The 17,636-nt window shown below is 42.4% G+C and overlaps 1 protein-coding gene across 1 annotated transcript in view; it reads right to left on the bottom strand.

The window, feature by feature from the left end:
- Positions 1-17,636, bottom strand: part of LNX2 (ligand of numb-protein X 2) — a 79,770-nt gene that overhangs the window by 24,441 nt on the left and 37,693 nt on the right. Inside the window, exons 3-5 of the mRNA XM_024755515.1 lie at positions 7,021-7,247; positions 5,673-5,872; positions 250-618 (exon numbers count right to left, since the gene is read on the bottom strand). Coding sequence (XP_024611283.1) covers positions 250-618; positions 5,673-5,872; positions 7,021-7,247 — 796 coding nt within the window. The remainder of the gene's footprint in view (positions 1-249; positions 619-5,672; positions 5,873-7,020; positions 7,248-17,636) is intronic.

The following is a 17,636-nucleotide window of genomic DNA, read 5'->3' as shown; positions in this document are numbered from 1 at the left end:
TGCCACGTGAAACCGTAGGGCCTTTCCTCCAGAAACAGCCCGCCTACAAGTTCATGGGTGTGCACACCAGAAGGGAGTCACCTGGGCTGAGGTTAGACTGGGTGGACTGTGAAGAATTAGGTAGCTGTGCCTGACTGTCCAACGAAGTCTCAAGCACCCCCTGGATCCCTGTGTCACCTGCTAGTGAGAACCAAGGCTGAGCGACGGCAGGAAGGCTGAGGGTCTGGAGTGGGCGCGAGGGGGGCTCACCTGGATGATCTGGGCAGCCAGCTCGGGTGTCCCGTGCTTCAGGTCGTGGCCGTTGACGGCCAGCACCCGGTCGTTGCCGCTCAGCCTGCCGTCCTGCGCCGCCAGCCCCCCTTCCAGCAGGTCGAGGACGAAGACGCCCGGCTCGTCGGTCCTTCGGACGAGTTTGATGCCGAGCTGTTCGGCAGAGTCCCGTTTGTGAAGAACCACCTGGAAAACCTCTTCCGGGGACGAGCCGCCCACGGGGCGGCTGTGCGCGCGGCCGCCGCAGCGTCTCTCCCGGAGCACGGTGAGGTGCAGCGTGCTGCAGGGCTGCGACAGCACGGCGCGGGCGTGGTTGTGGGACACGCTGCTGATGTTGTGGTGGTTGACCTGGAAAAGAGGGTGACGGCCGAAGCGTGACAATCTTTTATCTTCCCAGCTTGTAGCAATGTTCATATAACGGTTCCGAAGGAAACTGACGTTGTGAAAATGATACACAATCGTTACTTACAAAGACAAGCACTCCAAAGACATTTTAAAACGTACAGAGTTCCTAAAATTAACTTATAGTGACTAGCATTAAGTAGAGAATAGTCGTCAAGATCACAGGCTTTATAGTCTTGAATGAGGGTCCTTGGTTCTGCCATATAACTGGATAACCTCGGGCAAATTACAGAACTTGTTTCCTCACCTGTAAAACGTGTTTACCATCCACTTCATAGGGTCAGGAAGTGCACGACTAGACAACATCAGATATGGCAAGTGCTCATGAAAGACTAGTTCTAGTGGAACAGAAACTGAAGTTCTACTGGTTTACAAATTTACTTTTCCAAAATGAAATACACTTAAGCTAGAGAAAACAGAGTTTTAAGGAAAGTGGTACACTCAAGTATACAGCCTTATATTAGATGAGTGACTTTTAAAGAAAAGCCGCTAGTCATAATTCCACTAATTCTTTGGCACACAAGTGTAACATGTATCTTACAAGCATAATTTAATACAGAACATTTACTTATTAAACTTTATAACCTTGAAATAAGTACAGTGACTGATCCTTGGACCTGTAACGTCACTGAGAAAATATACCCACCTTCAGTTATTTACCTAGTTAGAGGAATTAGCACAGTTCTTGGTATTTATCACAGTGAGAGCTCCTCTGAATCTGCCTGAGGTGAAAGTGAGGGGGAACCAGCGCTCTGAACTTCGGTTATGTGACAGGCTCCGGGTGAGGTGTGATCACCTCACATGAAATCTATGTGAAGCAAGACCTCCCCCCTTTCTGTAAATCTAGGGTTTGTAGTTTTGAACACTGTTAACTTGAATTTTGTTGATTTGGGCCTGTTGGCATCTTTAAAAATGCAGTCATCAAATTCATAGATGTCATACACAAAGTTGCTATTCTCCCACGTCTGCAACATCTATGCATTTGGCAGCCATCCAAGGCCGCAATAAAAACACTGAATACAGGGTCAAGCAGAGAATTAAGGCAGTTTCTAGAAAAAACTACCCTGACATGAATCCATTAATCAAAAACCATCATTTCTGGCTCCTCAGCTAAGAGCTACCTCTCTAGGCTCACAGTTTTCCTTCTTATATTCAGGTATATCACAAATGACTTTACGAAATATCCGGCTGAAATCCAGCCACAGCCGTGTGCAAGCACGCAGCCTCACAGTATCCTTGTGAAGTAGGTGTGGAATATCCCACAGCTGGAAGAAGCGTTTTTCCTTCATGAATGTGTGGCGGCTGGCAAAAGGCAGAGAAAGCAGAGACCAGATAAAATACTGTCTCCAGGCTTCGTAAAAATAGCACCAGCAATAGTAAACTCTACCACTTCGGCTAAATGTGTTTTGTACCAATGCAATGAACATATGGCTGCAATTATTTTCCTTCAAACCTGAGCAGGCCTCAGTCACTGATGATGGACCAAACTGAAAATACCCATTCTTCATAATGCTTCAAAAGTTATATTATCTTTAATAGTGACACTGATGTAATTTATAACTATTTTTTTCCTTCAAACTGCTTAAAAGGCTGCATCACAAAAGGCCTTGAAGGTTATATGGGTCTCCTAAGCCACACCCTGTCACTGCATATAGTTTGCTAAAATAGAAGCACAGGCGGCTTGGCAGCTCTTTGCTCTATAAACCATCTTTACCACTCTTGGGGATTTTCAGATGGGCTCACTGTATTATTTATGTATCTTATACAGAGTTGGACCAGGTAGTAAACCAGGTAGTAAAAAAATTCCAAGCAGCCTTATTTCCCAGCGTTTACTTTTGAATGACCATAAATACTCCACATTTGGGCAAGGGGCGTGGCTTTACTTACTGGCTCCAGCATACCAGTCAGAGGCCGAGCAGAAGTCAGGGCCCACAGTAGGAGAGATCCTTTTGAATCCATTAACCAGGTTATGTGTTCTTACTTTTCTTACCAATTTGAATCATTAAACTGGACTTATTAAGATGATCATTACTAGAGATATTAATGTGTGCCTCCATAAACAATAATAGTGCCTTGGAATTTCTACAATGTAAATTTATAGCTATGAGTTAATTTCCAAAATTGTAGTCAATAATTTCAGATAACTATAATTTTTTTTTTTTTTTTTTGCGGTATTTTTTTTATCGGCAGGCGGACTCTCAACCACTGCGCCACCAGGGAAGCCCCAGATAACTATAATTTTATTTGAGTTGTAAGGATTCAGTTATGTTACTAAACACAATTCTCTAAAATAGAAGAGTAAAAGGCCCGCTGCTGAAATATATTAGCAAATAAAGCCTGAAAAACTATTTAAACTCAATGGTATTCAAAGAAATGCAGATAAAAACAAAGCATTTGGGGCTTCCCTGGTGGCGCAGTGGATAAGAGTCCGCCTGCCAATGCAGGGGACGCGGGTTCGTGCCCCGGCCCGGGAAGATCCCACATGCCGCGGAGCGGCTGGGCCTGTGAGCCATGGCCGCTGAGCCTGCGCGTCCGGAGCCTGTGCTCTGCAACGGGAGAGGCCACAACAGTGAGAGGCCCGCGTACCGCAAAAAAACAAAAGCATTTGTTTTTACCTTTAGAACTTAGAAAAAGAATGAGTAATATATACAAATGTTAATACCCAATGCTAGTACATCACTGGTAGCAAAAAAGAAAACACAAAAATGAATGTACACATTAACAGAGAGGCTGGAAGTGGGAGAAAACAGGAGAGAGAAAGACCGCTGTATGAGCTGCAGACAGGAGCAACCGGGCTCTCCTGGTCTGGGCCGCCCGGGTGTCAAAATGTCAGGGCAGCCAGCAGACTCGGACTGCGAGCTGGGAAGTCGGGAACACAGGGAAGGTTTTGGCAGCCTGGCACAGCCAGAGTACTAATGTCACAAAATGACAGCAAATACAGCATACAGTAAATAGCTATCTTTTACCAGTAAACACAGTGAAGAGCTAGCTACGGTGTGATCAGGAAGCTGATTTTATATAAGCGGGACTGGTTACGCTTCCTGTAGCCCCTGTTTCTTCTTAGTATTTAGTAAGAAACAAAACCCTGCTAGAAAGCTCAGTCTGTCAGCCTTGCTAAGGGCAATGAAGGAAGGGTTTGGGGCCCGAGTGTGTTAAAGTGGGAATAACACACCGTGAGGGGCAGCGTACAAGTGGGAGTGGAAAAATTCCTAGAGGGTCCACGTTTTGTTTTAATAAAGGAGATGGCTATTCCCGACAGGATGTTATATCCAAGTCCACTCTTCTACTGATTCAGCAAGTATTTCCTGTGCTTATGACATGCACAGCACTATGAGAAATCTGTATCATAACTGGTACTGTTAGGGTGGCTGCAATCACCGTAGAAAGCCAAGCCCATTTGAATAGTTCACCGTGATTATACGCCAAGAGCTGAAGAGTAAAGCAGTGAACGTTGTCAGTAATTCAAGTAAGGAGAGGTCAGAACGGGCGAGAAGGGCTGAGCAAAGCTCTTACGGATGAAGGGGGACAAGCCAGCACGGTGGGACAGCCTGGAATCGGGAGTGAGGTGGCAGCAAGAAGACTGCCATGTCTGGCTTTTCCACTGGATTATAAATTCCACGAGGACTGGGGGCGTACCTTGCTCTTAGTTGCATTCTCAGTGGCTAGTACAGTGCCTAGAACATTACAGCTGCTACACGTGAAGCAAAAAGGGTTAAGATGAAGATGACAGGCTGTGCAAGGGACCACAGAGGACCGTGAATATGAATCAGTCTGGGTGTGACGCTCTAGTCACACTTTCCCAAGGAAAGCAGAATTACAGATGTATTAAGCTGGCAGTGATTTTGTCGGATTGAAGAGTGGAGAGCTGGGCGGCAGGGACGTCTGGTGGCGTGTGTACAGAGTTAGACACAGCAGTGGGGGCCTGGACTGAAGAGGGAGCAGGGAAAGGGGGAGTGAGGGGTGGGTGTCAACACATCATGGTGAGGACCAAACAACGAGGGAGGGAGGAGTCCTGGAGCTTGGGTTCCTAGAAGATGGTTTTCCTTGTGGGTATTTCTTCTCTCTCCTTCTGGAGGTTACTATTTGTTTTAGCTTCAACTGTCATCTACACTTGTATGACTCAAATACCCAGGCCAGTAGCCACAGAAGTCCAGTCCCATACAGAAGAATCCTCCCCTCCTTCTCCCCTCAGCCCCGTGTGCCCTCTAAGAAAACAACACCTTGTCCCAAGCTAGTTCTTTTCGGGGAATAGCTATTTTTTCTTAAATATCATCTTCTGACAGAGAAGGTGAAGGTAGCACCAAGGGTTAACGAGTGGAGTGCACACTAGGGAGCCAAGGAGACAGGTATGGTTTCTGAATTCCAGCTTAAATCCCATGGTAGTAATCAGTGTAGTAGAGGAAGGTAAACTAGACAATGCAGGTGATGGGTGGATGAGAACACTGGACCTGGGATCAGAGGATGTCAGCATGGGTGGGACGGCTCTGAACCAGCCAGCCCTGCAGACCAAGCCGGGAAGAGCCCAGCCGGCCCCAAGAGCCCAAGCACTGCAAGCACAGCCACATGCGGGACTGGAAATAAAGTAGGGAGAAAATCTGCATTCCATGCATGTGGGGAAACAGAAATTACAGATAAATTCTGACTTGTTTTGCATGTAATAGCAGTAAAACTAACCTACATACAACTCAAGTTCCACAGTACCACAATGTTCTGTTTTTTTGTTTTTGTTTTTTTTTTGCGGTACGCGGGCCTCTCACTGTTGTGGCCTCTCCCATTGCGGAGCACAGGCTCCGGATGCGCAGGCCCAGTGGCCATGGCTCACGGGCCCAGCTGCTCCGCGGCATGTGGGATCTTCCCGGACCGGGGCACGAACCCATGTCCCCTGCATCGGCAGGCGGACTCCCAACCACTGCGCCACCAGGGAAGCCCACAATGTTCTGTTTTAAACTTATGAATAAGAACAAAAGAGCGCAAGTTAACACAGTAATTAAAACGGATACCTGAAGAATCTGGTCTCCAGCAAGAAGTCTCCCATCTCTGGCGATTATCCCATCCCGGTAGACTTCCTGGATAACAATGTTAATCAGTGGCGTTTCATTGCCACCCACAATGCTAATTCCTAGCTGAATATAAGGATTAGACCGGTGAATTTCAATTGTGGTGATTTCGCCTTCTGGTAAACTAAGTGGCTGCTGTGTGGCTGCCAAGTTAGAAATGAGAGAGAGAAATAGATGGAAAGAGAAACATTTTATATTTTGGTTATCATCTTCAGGTAAATAAGTCATCTTACATTAGTAGATGGTAAAGAACTATGCGATACCGCTGGATAAGGAAAGCAGAAGGACAAAAGGTATCTGTTAAGATTATCTAAACATTTCTTGTCCCAAAGGTGATCAGCGAATTATCACAAATGGCTACTACGTCTCAGATCACGAGGGGTGGCAGTGATCTGATGGAGTAATAGTAAGAGAACGTCATCTCGACCTAACTGACAGAGACGGTTTGGTCGGCAGAACACGTGTAAACAATGCAAAGAAGCATAAAGACGACTCTGTGGTATGTGATCACCACGAGGTGAGAGAGGAGTCCCAAAGGCTCTAAGAAGGGGTGGCTCTTGGAAAAGGGTTATGGCTGGGGCAGGGAAAATTTGAATTTGTAGTAAGATTTGGAATTTGTTCAAGAAAAGTATATTTAAAAATAAATACCTAGAGCCAACCATCAAGACGTGCCCAAGATCCATGACTACAGGCCTTCTGTTCACTCCTAGTGGCTGTACAGTCAGATTCGTGGCGGCCACCAGAGCAGAGCAATAGTCACAGGCGTGGCCGTGGGGTCAGATATACACCCAGCCCTTCCCCGGCGGCACGAGCCGACCAATTCGTCTCAAGATTCAGGCCTCTCCTGTCACAAACCAGCTCCCAGCACCGTCAGCGGCATTTACTCAGCTAACGAATGGGAAGGGTCTGGCACACGCGTGACACAGGGAGCGCTTAATTTGCGGTATTATTTTTGTTGCTCTTGATGTTGTTGTTTTCTTAGTCAAGAAGCAACAAGCGTTTGCACAAACACCCAGTAAGAAGTAGGTTAACAACCAGTGAATCATGGACTAAACAGAAGAGGAGGGAAGGGTCACCTTCCTCAGAGTAAGTTCCGAGCTCTGCTTCTAAACTGCAAACTGTCAGACTTGTGCACTTTAAAGGGTGAGTTATGTACTATGTGGACTATATCTCAAAATTAATTTTTTAAAGAGGAAAGAAAACGCATGTTGGGAGAGCAGCAGGGAGTGGTGGGGAGGAAGGCAACGCCCGGTTTTAGAAGAGGCGAGGAACACAGGCGGCCGACACGTACTGTCCCCGGTAGGGCTCTCCTCGAAGGCGGGGTTGTCCAGGCCAGGCTCCTCCGTCCAGGCGGGAAGGGACGCCGATGTCAGGGTCGGCCCTGAACAGTCCGCTTCGGGTGATAAAGTAGCTGGAAGATCTATGACCGTGGTTCCATTTTCATTCTCGATCTCCGTCTGAGCTTTACTAGTTTTCCGTCTCTCCAGGGCAACTCTCTGATGAGAAGCTCCAGGGCATCTAGAAAGAGAGCGTCAGGTGGTTTCCAGATGATGTGAAAGGAAAAAAAAGTGATTAACAGTTTGTACCACAACGAAACACTGGCAACGGCTTCTACGCAAAAAGCACCTGGAAGTACCCACAAGCATTTCCACTCAAACGAAGTTCTTACCACTCCACAGAGCAAATTTAAAACAAGGCATTTGCACAAACGTGTACTCGGGAGTCTATCAGTACCAGAAATAACACACACAGTGTGGCACACCAGTCCAGTTCTCCCTGCACTGTAGGAATCATCCTGAGGTCCTGATTTCAGAGCCCCTTTTACAGGTTAAACGGCTGGACCACAGGAGTGGAAACCAGCACCTTCCTCCACAAGCCCCCTGCGTCCTGCCTTAGACCCTGAGCACCCTGGTGCCTCTCCGCTCTCACACCCAACACTGCACATCACCTGTTAGTGGGTGGAAATACATCTGAAGCTTTACCACTTGCAGGAAGGCACAGCAAAGGCTCAAATTTATGACAGGCACGGGAGGAGAGGAAAACATATCTCCTGGTTTGTAAAAACAGAATTGCAACAGTGGAATTACAGATATGCTATGAAACTTGAAGAATATATTTCTAAGTACTGGGGAAACTTACATAAGCACCAAGAAATAAGGGCTGTTAACTTGCTTGTTTTTACTTACTTAGGCCAACAAAGGGGCAGATATATGTTTGTTTAAACATTTAAAGAGTCTTTATACACAGATGTTAGCAGTGCTGCAAGGTGCCAGTTCTTTCCACCTGACACCCTGACTGGACAAAGTGACGAATAATGCCCAGTTGGAGGAGCGGGTGGAAGAACCGGGGATTTGTACAGGAGCCAGGCCCACGTGCCTAGACCCCGACACAGCTCTACAGACCCCACCTACTCCTGCTGGGGTAAGAAGTTTAGGAAAGGGTGGGCAGGATCGGCGACAGTCTTGTGGCTAGGGCTGCAGACCTTCATTCAATAACAGTATTCTTAAAAATCAAAATTTCAATCAAAATTAAGGACAGAATTCAATTAAAATTGAAAGCTATTCCTCAATGACAAGAGTAATAAAATTTCCCTCATGAACTGGAGATTTATTTTAGGTCCTGGATTTCACGTTCTTGAAAAGGATCATTATGAAATTTCTTTATTCAACACTCTCTCCGGACATGCTTTCTCTTCACCTTGCTAAGAAGGGGGTCCACTTATTTTCTTCCAGGGAGTGTTTCTGCAAGGGCCTGGCAAATATGTTTGAAAATGATGTCTCTGAAAAAATTACTTTTGTCAAGTAAGCATATTTAATTAGAAATGCATTTTAAAATATTTTATTCAACAAAAAATTGACACTAAAAACTGAATCAGAAAAATTACTTTCGATTAAGAAGACAGGTAATGATTTAGTTCTCAAAATATGTATCATACACAAATATCTGCATGGCCAATGGCTAGTCTTTAATGGAATAGAAGGACTAGGAACAGGAATTGAAGAGGAAATACAAACGATGTGAACACCTGGGAATGAGCATAACAAGCAACTAAAAAAATCCTACAAACTAAATAACCGTAAAGGCTAAGATATAGTTATTAAACATGGAAAAACAAATTTAAAAAGCAAAACTTAAGATTGTTAGAGAGATGAAGAAACAGGTATACTTAAGTTCCCAGTAGGGCAGCAAATCGTTAACAGGAATTAAAGATATTAAAAATGATACTATGTAAAAATATGGAAGAATGATCCTACCCGGGAATAGAGGAAGGTTACAGAGGGAACCTTCGGGAACACCCGTGTTTAAACACGATGGAGCAGCTGAGTAGACTGAGACAGAACAACCAGACAAGAGTGTCAACAAAGAAAAAGCGGCCAACTGTGCAAATGCCATAAAGGGGGCAAATAAGATAAGGGCCAAAGCACTGGTTTGATTTGGAAATTAAAAGGTCATGGTGACCTTAGAAAGAACACTTTCAGTGATGAGGGCAAAAGCCCAGACTATAACACAAGCAGTTCTGTTAACAAAATAACATGCATTCCATGAAACTGCACACCAAAACTTAGAGCTTAGGCGGAAAGAGGACCGGGATAGATAGACCATTCAACACCGGGGCATCTGGGGATGGAGAATGGCTGCTAATGGGTACAGGGCTTCTTTTTGGGGTGTTGACGTGTTCTAAAAGTTAGATTATGATGATGGTTACACAATTCTGTGAATATACTAAAAACCACTGAATTGTATACTTTAAAAATAGGTGAAGTTTACAGTAGGTAAAATATATGTCAATAAAACTAATTTTTAAACAAAAGGTGAATAGGGAATGAGTAGATCAGAGCAGGCTTGGACAGAGAAAAGCCCCTGACCACAGACAGCCCACAGCCAGCATCCCTCAGATTTGTAAACATTTGGAACTGAAAGAGAAAGGAAGAAACCAGAATTTGCTGGGTGTCTAACTAGGGCCAGTCACTGTGTAGACTTTATGTACAGTATTTCACTGAATCCTCAAAACTGCTCTATCATCCCCATTTTACAAATGGGAAACTTAACTCACTAAGCCAGCATCACATAGCTGTTAAGTTATGGAGCCAGAATTCAAGCAAACTCAGATCTGATTTAAAGGTGCCTGCTCTTTACACTGGATCATACTAAACGTATGGGGTTCTTTTCCCAGGCCTTAAGAAAACATAAATTGAATTTGTTCTACAAACTTGTACCTAGAAACAGTCATAGAATGTTAGAGTGAGAAAGGCTTTGGTGATCATGGAAACACAAACGGAAATCACCAACAGCAACAAAAACCTGTGCATCTTTTTTTTTTCTTTCTTTTTTTGCGGTACGCAGGCCTCTCACTGTTGTGGCCTCTCCCGTTGCGGAGCACAGGCTCTGGACGCGCAGGCTCAGCGGCCACGGCTCACAAGCCCAGCCGCCCCGCGACATGTGGGATCTTCCCGGACCGGGGCACGAACCCGTGTCCCCTGCATCGGCAGGTGGACTCTCAACCACTGCGCCACCAGGGAAGCCCTGTGCATCTTTTTAAATGGAGTATTTAACAATAACAACACAAACCGCAATTGGCATAGGGGGATATAACTGGGATCATTCCAGCAGGTAACTGAGTGTAGCAGGAGGCTAGTTTAGAGGCTATTACACATGATTAAAAACAACAGAAAAGAAGTGCCTGCACCACTGAATGACATCAGGGTAGGCATGGGCTCAGACGATGTAGGTGGAAGTGGAGCCCTGAGACAGTGGGCTGCCCTTAACAAGGGCACTGGAGGCAGTGTGACCTGCCACAGGCTGAGGGCTGTGCCCCCCAGGCAGGCTTCTCTACATGCAGGTGTGTCTTTACATTTTTCCTAAATAAAGCCCAAAGGCTCTTGCAGCACCTACAGCCAAACTGAGGGACTTTTCCTTTCCTGCTGAAGGTTATAATTTTATTCCACTATTCTGGCTCTCCTTATGGAGGAAAATCACATATGAACTAGCTTGATTTATGGCATGGTGGCATCATTCCCTGAATAACGATGATTCACATTAGGAAACACACACTGTAACAGAGCATACTGTATTACTGGTAGCAGTACTAGGGTTAGTGGTGGTGGTGGCAGCAGTAATAGTAGAGGTAAAATCAAATGGGGCACAAGTGCCAACACAATGCCAAGTACTTAATGCAACTCAAAGAGTGTGAGTATCTTAGAACCAAGAAAAATGATAAGAGTTACGGATTACAACATGCAAACATCACTTTAAGTGACATCAGTGAAAATGTTAGATTAAGGGTATCTGAAAAGCCTCTCTTCCACAAAGCAACGCGAACATTGGCAAAAACTGTCAGAAAAATTTCTGAGCTCTGGAAATAAGCCAAGGTTCTGTAGCAATCTGGAGTGCATTTATTTAAGAAAAATGGCTGCGTCTTTACGAACAGTGAGCTCTGTAGCATTTGAACGTGCCCTATTCCCATCCCCACCTCCCCCAGTAGCCTGGGACAGCCATGGCCCACAATCACAGTGGAATCAGGAGTCTGGCAGCCACTGGAAGAGCAGACTGGAGCACCTGCAAAGCCCCATTTGTAGAGAATTGTCATTAAGTGACCTGTTGGTTCCCTGGAAGACCTCACTCGCAAGGCTGTCTTTATCTGACCTGACTTGGGGCTTACTCAGTGCAAAGGCATTTGTTGGGGTGGCGGGGGAAGGCAATTGTGTAAGACTGTGGCTGCCTGAGGTAGACAAACAAAAGGCTAATCAAAAAGTTTAAAAGGAAAAGCTAGGGAATGAAATGTCCAGGGCTATGTGCATGTACAGGAAAGAGCTGAGAAGGCCCTAAGCTCTCACTTCTGGCTAACACTGAAGCTATGTGAAAGCAGGAGATGAAGGCTAAGCAGGAGTGTCAACTGCCTGAGTGCTGAAGGTGTGCCCCACTGTGCGCACAGAGCCCCCTGGGGAGAGTGGGAGACGCATCGGTTACAGGCGTTTAAGAAGTTCTCTGTTCAATCATTAGCTGATTAGAAAACTCACTAAGCAAACAGTAACAAACAGCAATAATAAATCCTGAAGAGAAAGAAGAATCTGATTTCCAGAGTTGCCACATTATATGATTTAAAATGTCCAGTGTTCAATACAAAATTAAGAGACGTGCAAAGAAATAAGTAAGTATGGCCCATACATGGGAAAAAAAGGAGTTAACAGAAACTGTCCCTAAGGAAGCCCAGACATTGGCCTTACAAGACAATGACTTAAATCGAGTATTATAAATATGTTCAAAGAACAGAGGGACTCCACGTCTAAATAACTAAAGGAAAATATGAGAATGATATCTCAACAAATAAAAATACCAATAAAGAAATACAAGTTATATTAAAGAGCCGAAGAAACATTCTGGATTTAAACATAAGTACAATAAGTGCATTTATTCTAAGTACAATAAATGAAATGAAGAATTCACTAGAAGAATTCACAGGAGATTTGAACAGGTAAAAGAATCAGTGAACTTAAAGGTAGGTCAACTGAGATTATCCAGTCTGAGGAATAGAAAGAAAAAGAATGAACAGAAAGGATAAAGCCTCTAGGTCCTGTGAGAAACCATCAAAGAGTATTAACATATGCAGAATGGGAGTCCCATAAGGAGAGACATTAGGGCAGGAAGAATTTTTGAAGACATATTGACCAAAATCTTTTCAAGTTTGAAGAATGCTGAAAACAGCAAGAGTGAAGTACCTCATCACAAAGAAGTGACCCTCAGTAAGGCTGCCACCTGACTTCTCTTCATAAGCTATGGAGAACAGGAAGCTGTGGACAGCACATACTCAGAGTGCTGAAAAAAGACTGTCAACCAAGAAGTCTATCCTTCAAAAACAGGAGAAATCACGACATTCCCAGATAAATGAAAACAAAGAGCCTGTTGCTAGCAGACTTGCCCTATAAGAAAATACTAAAAGAAATCCTTTAGGTTGATAGAAAGGACCTTAGACAGTAACTCAAATCCACATTAAGAAATAAAGACCGCTGGTAAAGGTAACTACATAGATAAATGTAAAACAGCATTAAAGTGCTTTGTGGTTTATAACTCCTTTTTCGTCCTATTTGGTTTAAAAGACAACCCTGTGCAAATCAATAATTATAATTCTGTTTAGATGGGCATGTAATGCGTAAAGATGTAATTTGTCTAACAATAACAGCATAAAGGATGTGGAAAGGAATGAAGGTATATATGAGCTAATTTTGTGTGTACTGGTGAAATCAAGTCAGTATTAATCTGAACTAGACTGCTGAAAATTAATATGTTAATTGCAATCCCCAAGGCAACTACTAAGAAAATAATTCAAAAAATTGATATGAACAGAAATGACAAAGGAATTAAAATGGCATACTTGAAAATACCTATTTAACAAAAAAATATCTATTTAACAAAAAAAGGGGGGAAGAAATGGATTAACCTTTAGAGAAACAAAAAAGAAATGACATATGGAAACAACAAAATGGCAGACATAAATTCTACCTTATCAGTAATTACATCAACTATAAATGAATTAAACACTCCAATCAAAAGCCAGTGATTGGCAGAATGGATGAAAAAGACAAACAGGATCCACCTATATGTTGTCTACAAGAGACACATTTCAAAGACACCAATAGGTCAAAATTAAAAGGAGAGGAAAAAGATATACTATGCAAACATTAACATAAAGAGAGCTGAATGGGTATACTAATTTCAGACAAATAGACTTTAAGACAAAAATTGTTTCTAGTGACAAAGAACATTCTACCAAAACGAAAAGGTTTGCTTTACCACAAAACTATAACAATTACAAACACAATTAACAGCAGGCCTTCAAAGTACATGAAGCCAAAAATGACAGAATTAGAGGAAGAATAGACAATTCAAAACTAATAGTCTGGGCTTCCCTGGTGGCGCAGTGATTGAGAGGCCGCCTGCCGATGCAGGGGACGCGGGTTCGTGCCCCGGTCTGGGAAGATCCCACATGCTGCGGAGCGGCTGGGCCTGTGAGCCATGGCCGCTGAGCCTGCGTGTCCTGAGCCTGTGCTCCGCAACGGGAGAGGCCACAACAGTGAGAGGCCCGCGTACCGCAAAACAAAAAAAAAAAAACTAATAGTCTAAGCCTTCAATATCCCACTTTCAATAATGGATGGAACAACTAGACATAAGGACAAGAAAAGAGACTTTTAACAGTATTATAAATCAACTAGACATAACAGAAATCTATAGAACATCCCACCCATCAATAGCAGAACACACATTCTTCTTGTGTACAAAATGGAGTATTTTCCAAGATAGACTGTGCGCTAGGCCATTAAAAAAAAGCCTCAGTAGTGACTTCCCTGGCGGTCCAGTGGTTAGGACTCTGCGCTTCCACTGCAGGGGGCCCGGGTTCCATCCCTGGTCTGGCCAAAATCATTAATTAATTAATATTTTTTAAAGCCTCAATAAAATTTAAAGTATTAAATCACACACATGTTCTCCAATAACAATTAATTCAAAATGGATCAAAGACCCAAATGTAAGCGCTAAAAGCATAAAGGTCTTAGAAGGAAACATAGGTGTAAAGCTTCATGACCTTGGATTAGGCAGTGGTTTTTTAGCTATGACACCAAAAGCACAAGCAAAGAATAAAATAGATAAAATGGACTTCATAAAAATTAAACTTGTTTGTCCTTCAAAGGGCACAGGAAAATGAAAAGACAACTGATAGAACAAGAAAAAATATTTGCAAATCATATAGTTAATAAGGGCCAGAATATATAGAGACTGCTTACAACTTACAAAAAGACAAACACTCCATTTTAAAAATGGATTAATGACGTTAAGCATTTGTTCATGTGCTTACGGGCCATTTAAATATCTTCTTTGGAGAAATATCTATCCAAATCCTTTGACCACCTAAACTGGATTACTTGACTTTTTGTTGAGTTGTAGGAATTCTTTACATATTCTGGATACTAGACTCTTACCGGATACATGATTTACAATATATATCTGCTTTTTACATTATATAGGAGAAAAAAACGCTGCTGAGAATGTGTCAAACACAAACTTCTCTCCAAGTTAAAGTGTGAATCTGAAAGAGCGATCTTGTCTCAGCCTACCCTGACCCTTAAAGGCTTCAAAACCATTTGATGAACTAGGAAAGCTCTCAGCATACAAAAAGACTTCTTTAAAGGCTTTCTCTATATTGTACAGACTTTTTAGAATACTGTTAAACTCTAAGTTTTAAGAGGAAAAGAAAAATGGTTCTGAATTTTGCCATAAACCAGGGCACAAATGCTCAATTTAACAACGACAAAAAAAACAAAACACCCCAATATTATCATTTACAATTAGCACAAGATGCTAGATTGCTGAGGATGAGGCAGGGACGAGGGGTAGAGAGGTAGGAGGAATGCTTTATAGTTGATGCTGCTTGGCAAAATTTCTGAAAGCAATTACTACCATGTTCTAGGCGTCATACAATATACAGAATATTTCTTAAGGGCTTTAGTTCTCCTTTCAAAGATGAGCACTTTCCCACATCTTTTAAAATTCTTCATGGTTTTCCTAATATATAATCAGTTAATAACTAGTCATTTTATTTTAAAACACAGTCATCTTTCATAAATGTTTTACTTTTAGCCATAGGAGAAAATGTTAGCTGTTCTCATACTGAAGCAGATTTCTTAAGTTCAAATAGGGAAGGTAATTTAAACTCAAAATCACCAGATTTAACAAACTATTCCTAATGCTGTATTTCTATTAATAATTAAAGTAATCGTAATTCTGTGTCTCATGACATCACTCTTATTGCTAGTTTGTGTTGCTTTTACCTGGCTACAAATTTTTTTGTCCTCTTCCCACAAAGTGAAGCTTAGTTCCCCTCCCCTTGAATCTGGGCAGTTATGTGACTACAGCATAAGGGATGCTATGTGACTTTAAGGCTAGAGCATACAAGGCCATGCAGCTTCTTGCCTTATTTACTGGAACCCATGTAAGAACTTAAAATACCCTGAGGCCACTGTGCTGGAGAGGCCACCCATAGGCTCTCCCGTGGACAAGTCCCGGCTGAGCCCATGCCTCTAGTGGACCTCCATCAAGGTGCCAGACATGTGAATGAAGCTGCCGTCTTGGAAGTAAATTCTTCAGTTGCAATTGCTACAGTCCTGGGCTTTTGTTCTCCCCAGCTGTGGCCCAGATTGGACAGAACAGAGTCGAGCCATCCCTGCTGTGCCCTGTCTGAATCCCTGACTCACAGAATCCATGAGCAGAACCAAGCACTCACTGTTTTATGTCACTATATTTGGAGTGGTTGGTTTCTCAGCAATAGATAACCAGGACACAGATTAACAATTTAATTGAACAAACGTTAGATGAGTGTCAACTTTCTAATTTTTATAATCAATAGTCACTCTTAGGTGCCTACATCAAGCAAGTCACCTCACCTTTTCAAATCATTCACCTTTTTCAATGTATCTTGCACAACACAGGCCTAAGACACTTTGGAAATGATTAAATTAGTAGCTCAAATATTAATAAGCACACTTGGAAAATAGAACTTTCAACTGGACATAACTGCTTAGCTTTTATCAAACTATAAGGATAGTCTGCAATTCCCAAGTTTTTATGTCAACATAAACAGCTTGATAGAAAATACTACTGATACTTCGACTACATATTAAGTTCTTATATGCATTTTAGTTAAGTAAATATTCCTAAAATAATTGTGTAATTTTTATCTCACTGCTATCAAAATACTTAACTGAATTGAGACTTTGTTCAGTTCCTGTAATACCCCAAAGCCGATGTTCATAAAAGAGTCACAAAAGAAACTTATCTCTGAAAAAGACTAGTTCTACTGAAAGAAATAGGAAAAGCCTAAAATCTTCTTCAACCTCAGCCACAACTAGGCCTGACCCAGACAGTAGATTCAAGAGTTTGGTGTCAATCTCCAGGAAGTCTCTGTTATCGTGTTCAGACTCTATGCCTGCTGCTGACCAAAGACACACAAAAACCTAAGACTCTTGCATTTTCAAAAGTCTATACATCTATCCTACTCGTTTTTCTTAGCTCTTGTTTTTAGACAGTACAGCTTAAGTTTAAGCAATTTCTCTATAAATCTTCACGTTTCTGACATTTTAATAACATCTCATCGTTTCTCATAAATCTAAATTATTTCTAAGGAGTACACTCACTTTATAACACTGATATTTAGGAACAGAATGAACACGTATACTCACGTGTACATGAAACTTTTACTACCACATAACAGCAGAGAACACGATTCACCCTGGGTAAGGTCAGCATGGTATGTTAGAACGCTAAGCAGGAACACTGAAGTTTAAGTCTAACCATGCCATTACCTATCTCCAAATCTTTGTGACTCAGTTTCCTGATTCGTAAAGTGAGGGGATAAGATTCGATTCAATGCATGATTTCATGTGTGAGCATAATGACAAGCTGTTCCGTACCAGAGTTGTACTATTATTTCTAAGTTTTTAGTCCAGTACATTGTGCTAAGCATTGTTTTTCACAGCAATCAACATTACTGCCGATTTACGCTGCACAAGTGGCTGACAATTTAGAAATCAATACATTTATTTTGGTCATTTTATGTGATTCTATCTCCAAAAGAGATGAATTTTAGCCCTTCTTAAGGGTAGAAACCATTTTAAAGATCAAGTCTTTCATCAAAGTCAAACGATAAAACTCAATCTTTTAAAAAGCTTTTGTCAGTAGAACAAAAATCCCCACTAAATGTTTTAAAGTTTCCAACCCCTAGTTCTTGTTCAGTCAAGTTCTTGAACACAGAATTTTACAAGATCTTAGCGAATAAAATCACAGATACAGGCAGACCTCAGTTTATTGCACTTCCCTTTACTGCCCTTCACAGACTACATTGTTTACAAATTGAAGGTTTGT

Source organism: Neophocaena asiaeorientalis, unplaced genomic scaffold (assembly GCF_003031525.2).
Source record: "Neophocaena asiaeorientalis asiaeorientalis breed wild unplaced genomic scaffold, Neophocaena_asiaeorientalis_V1.1 scaffold59, whole genome shotgun sequence".
Classification (NCBI taxonomy): Eukaryota; Metazoa; Chordata; class Mammalia; order Artiodactyla; family Phocoenidae; genus Neophocaena; species Neophocaena asiaeorientalis.
Note: the sequence above shows the minus strand (reverse complement) of the source record. Positions and strands in the feature narration are given on the sequence as shown.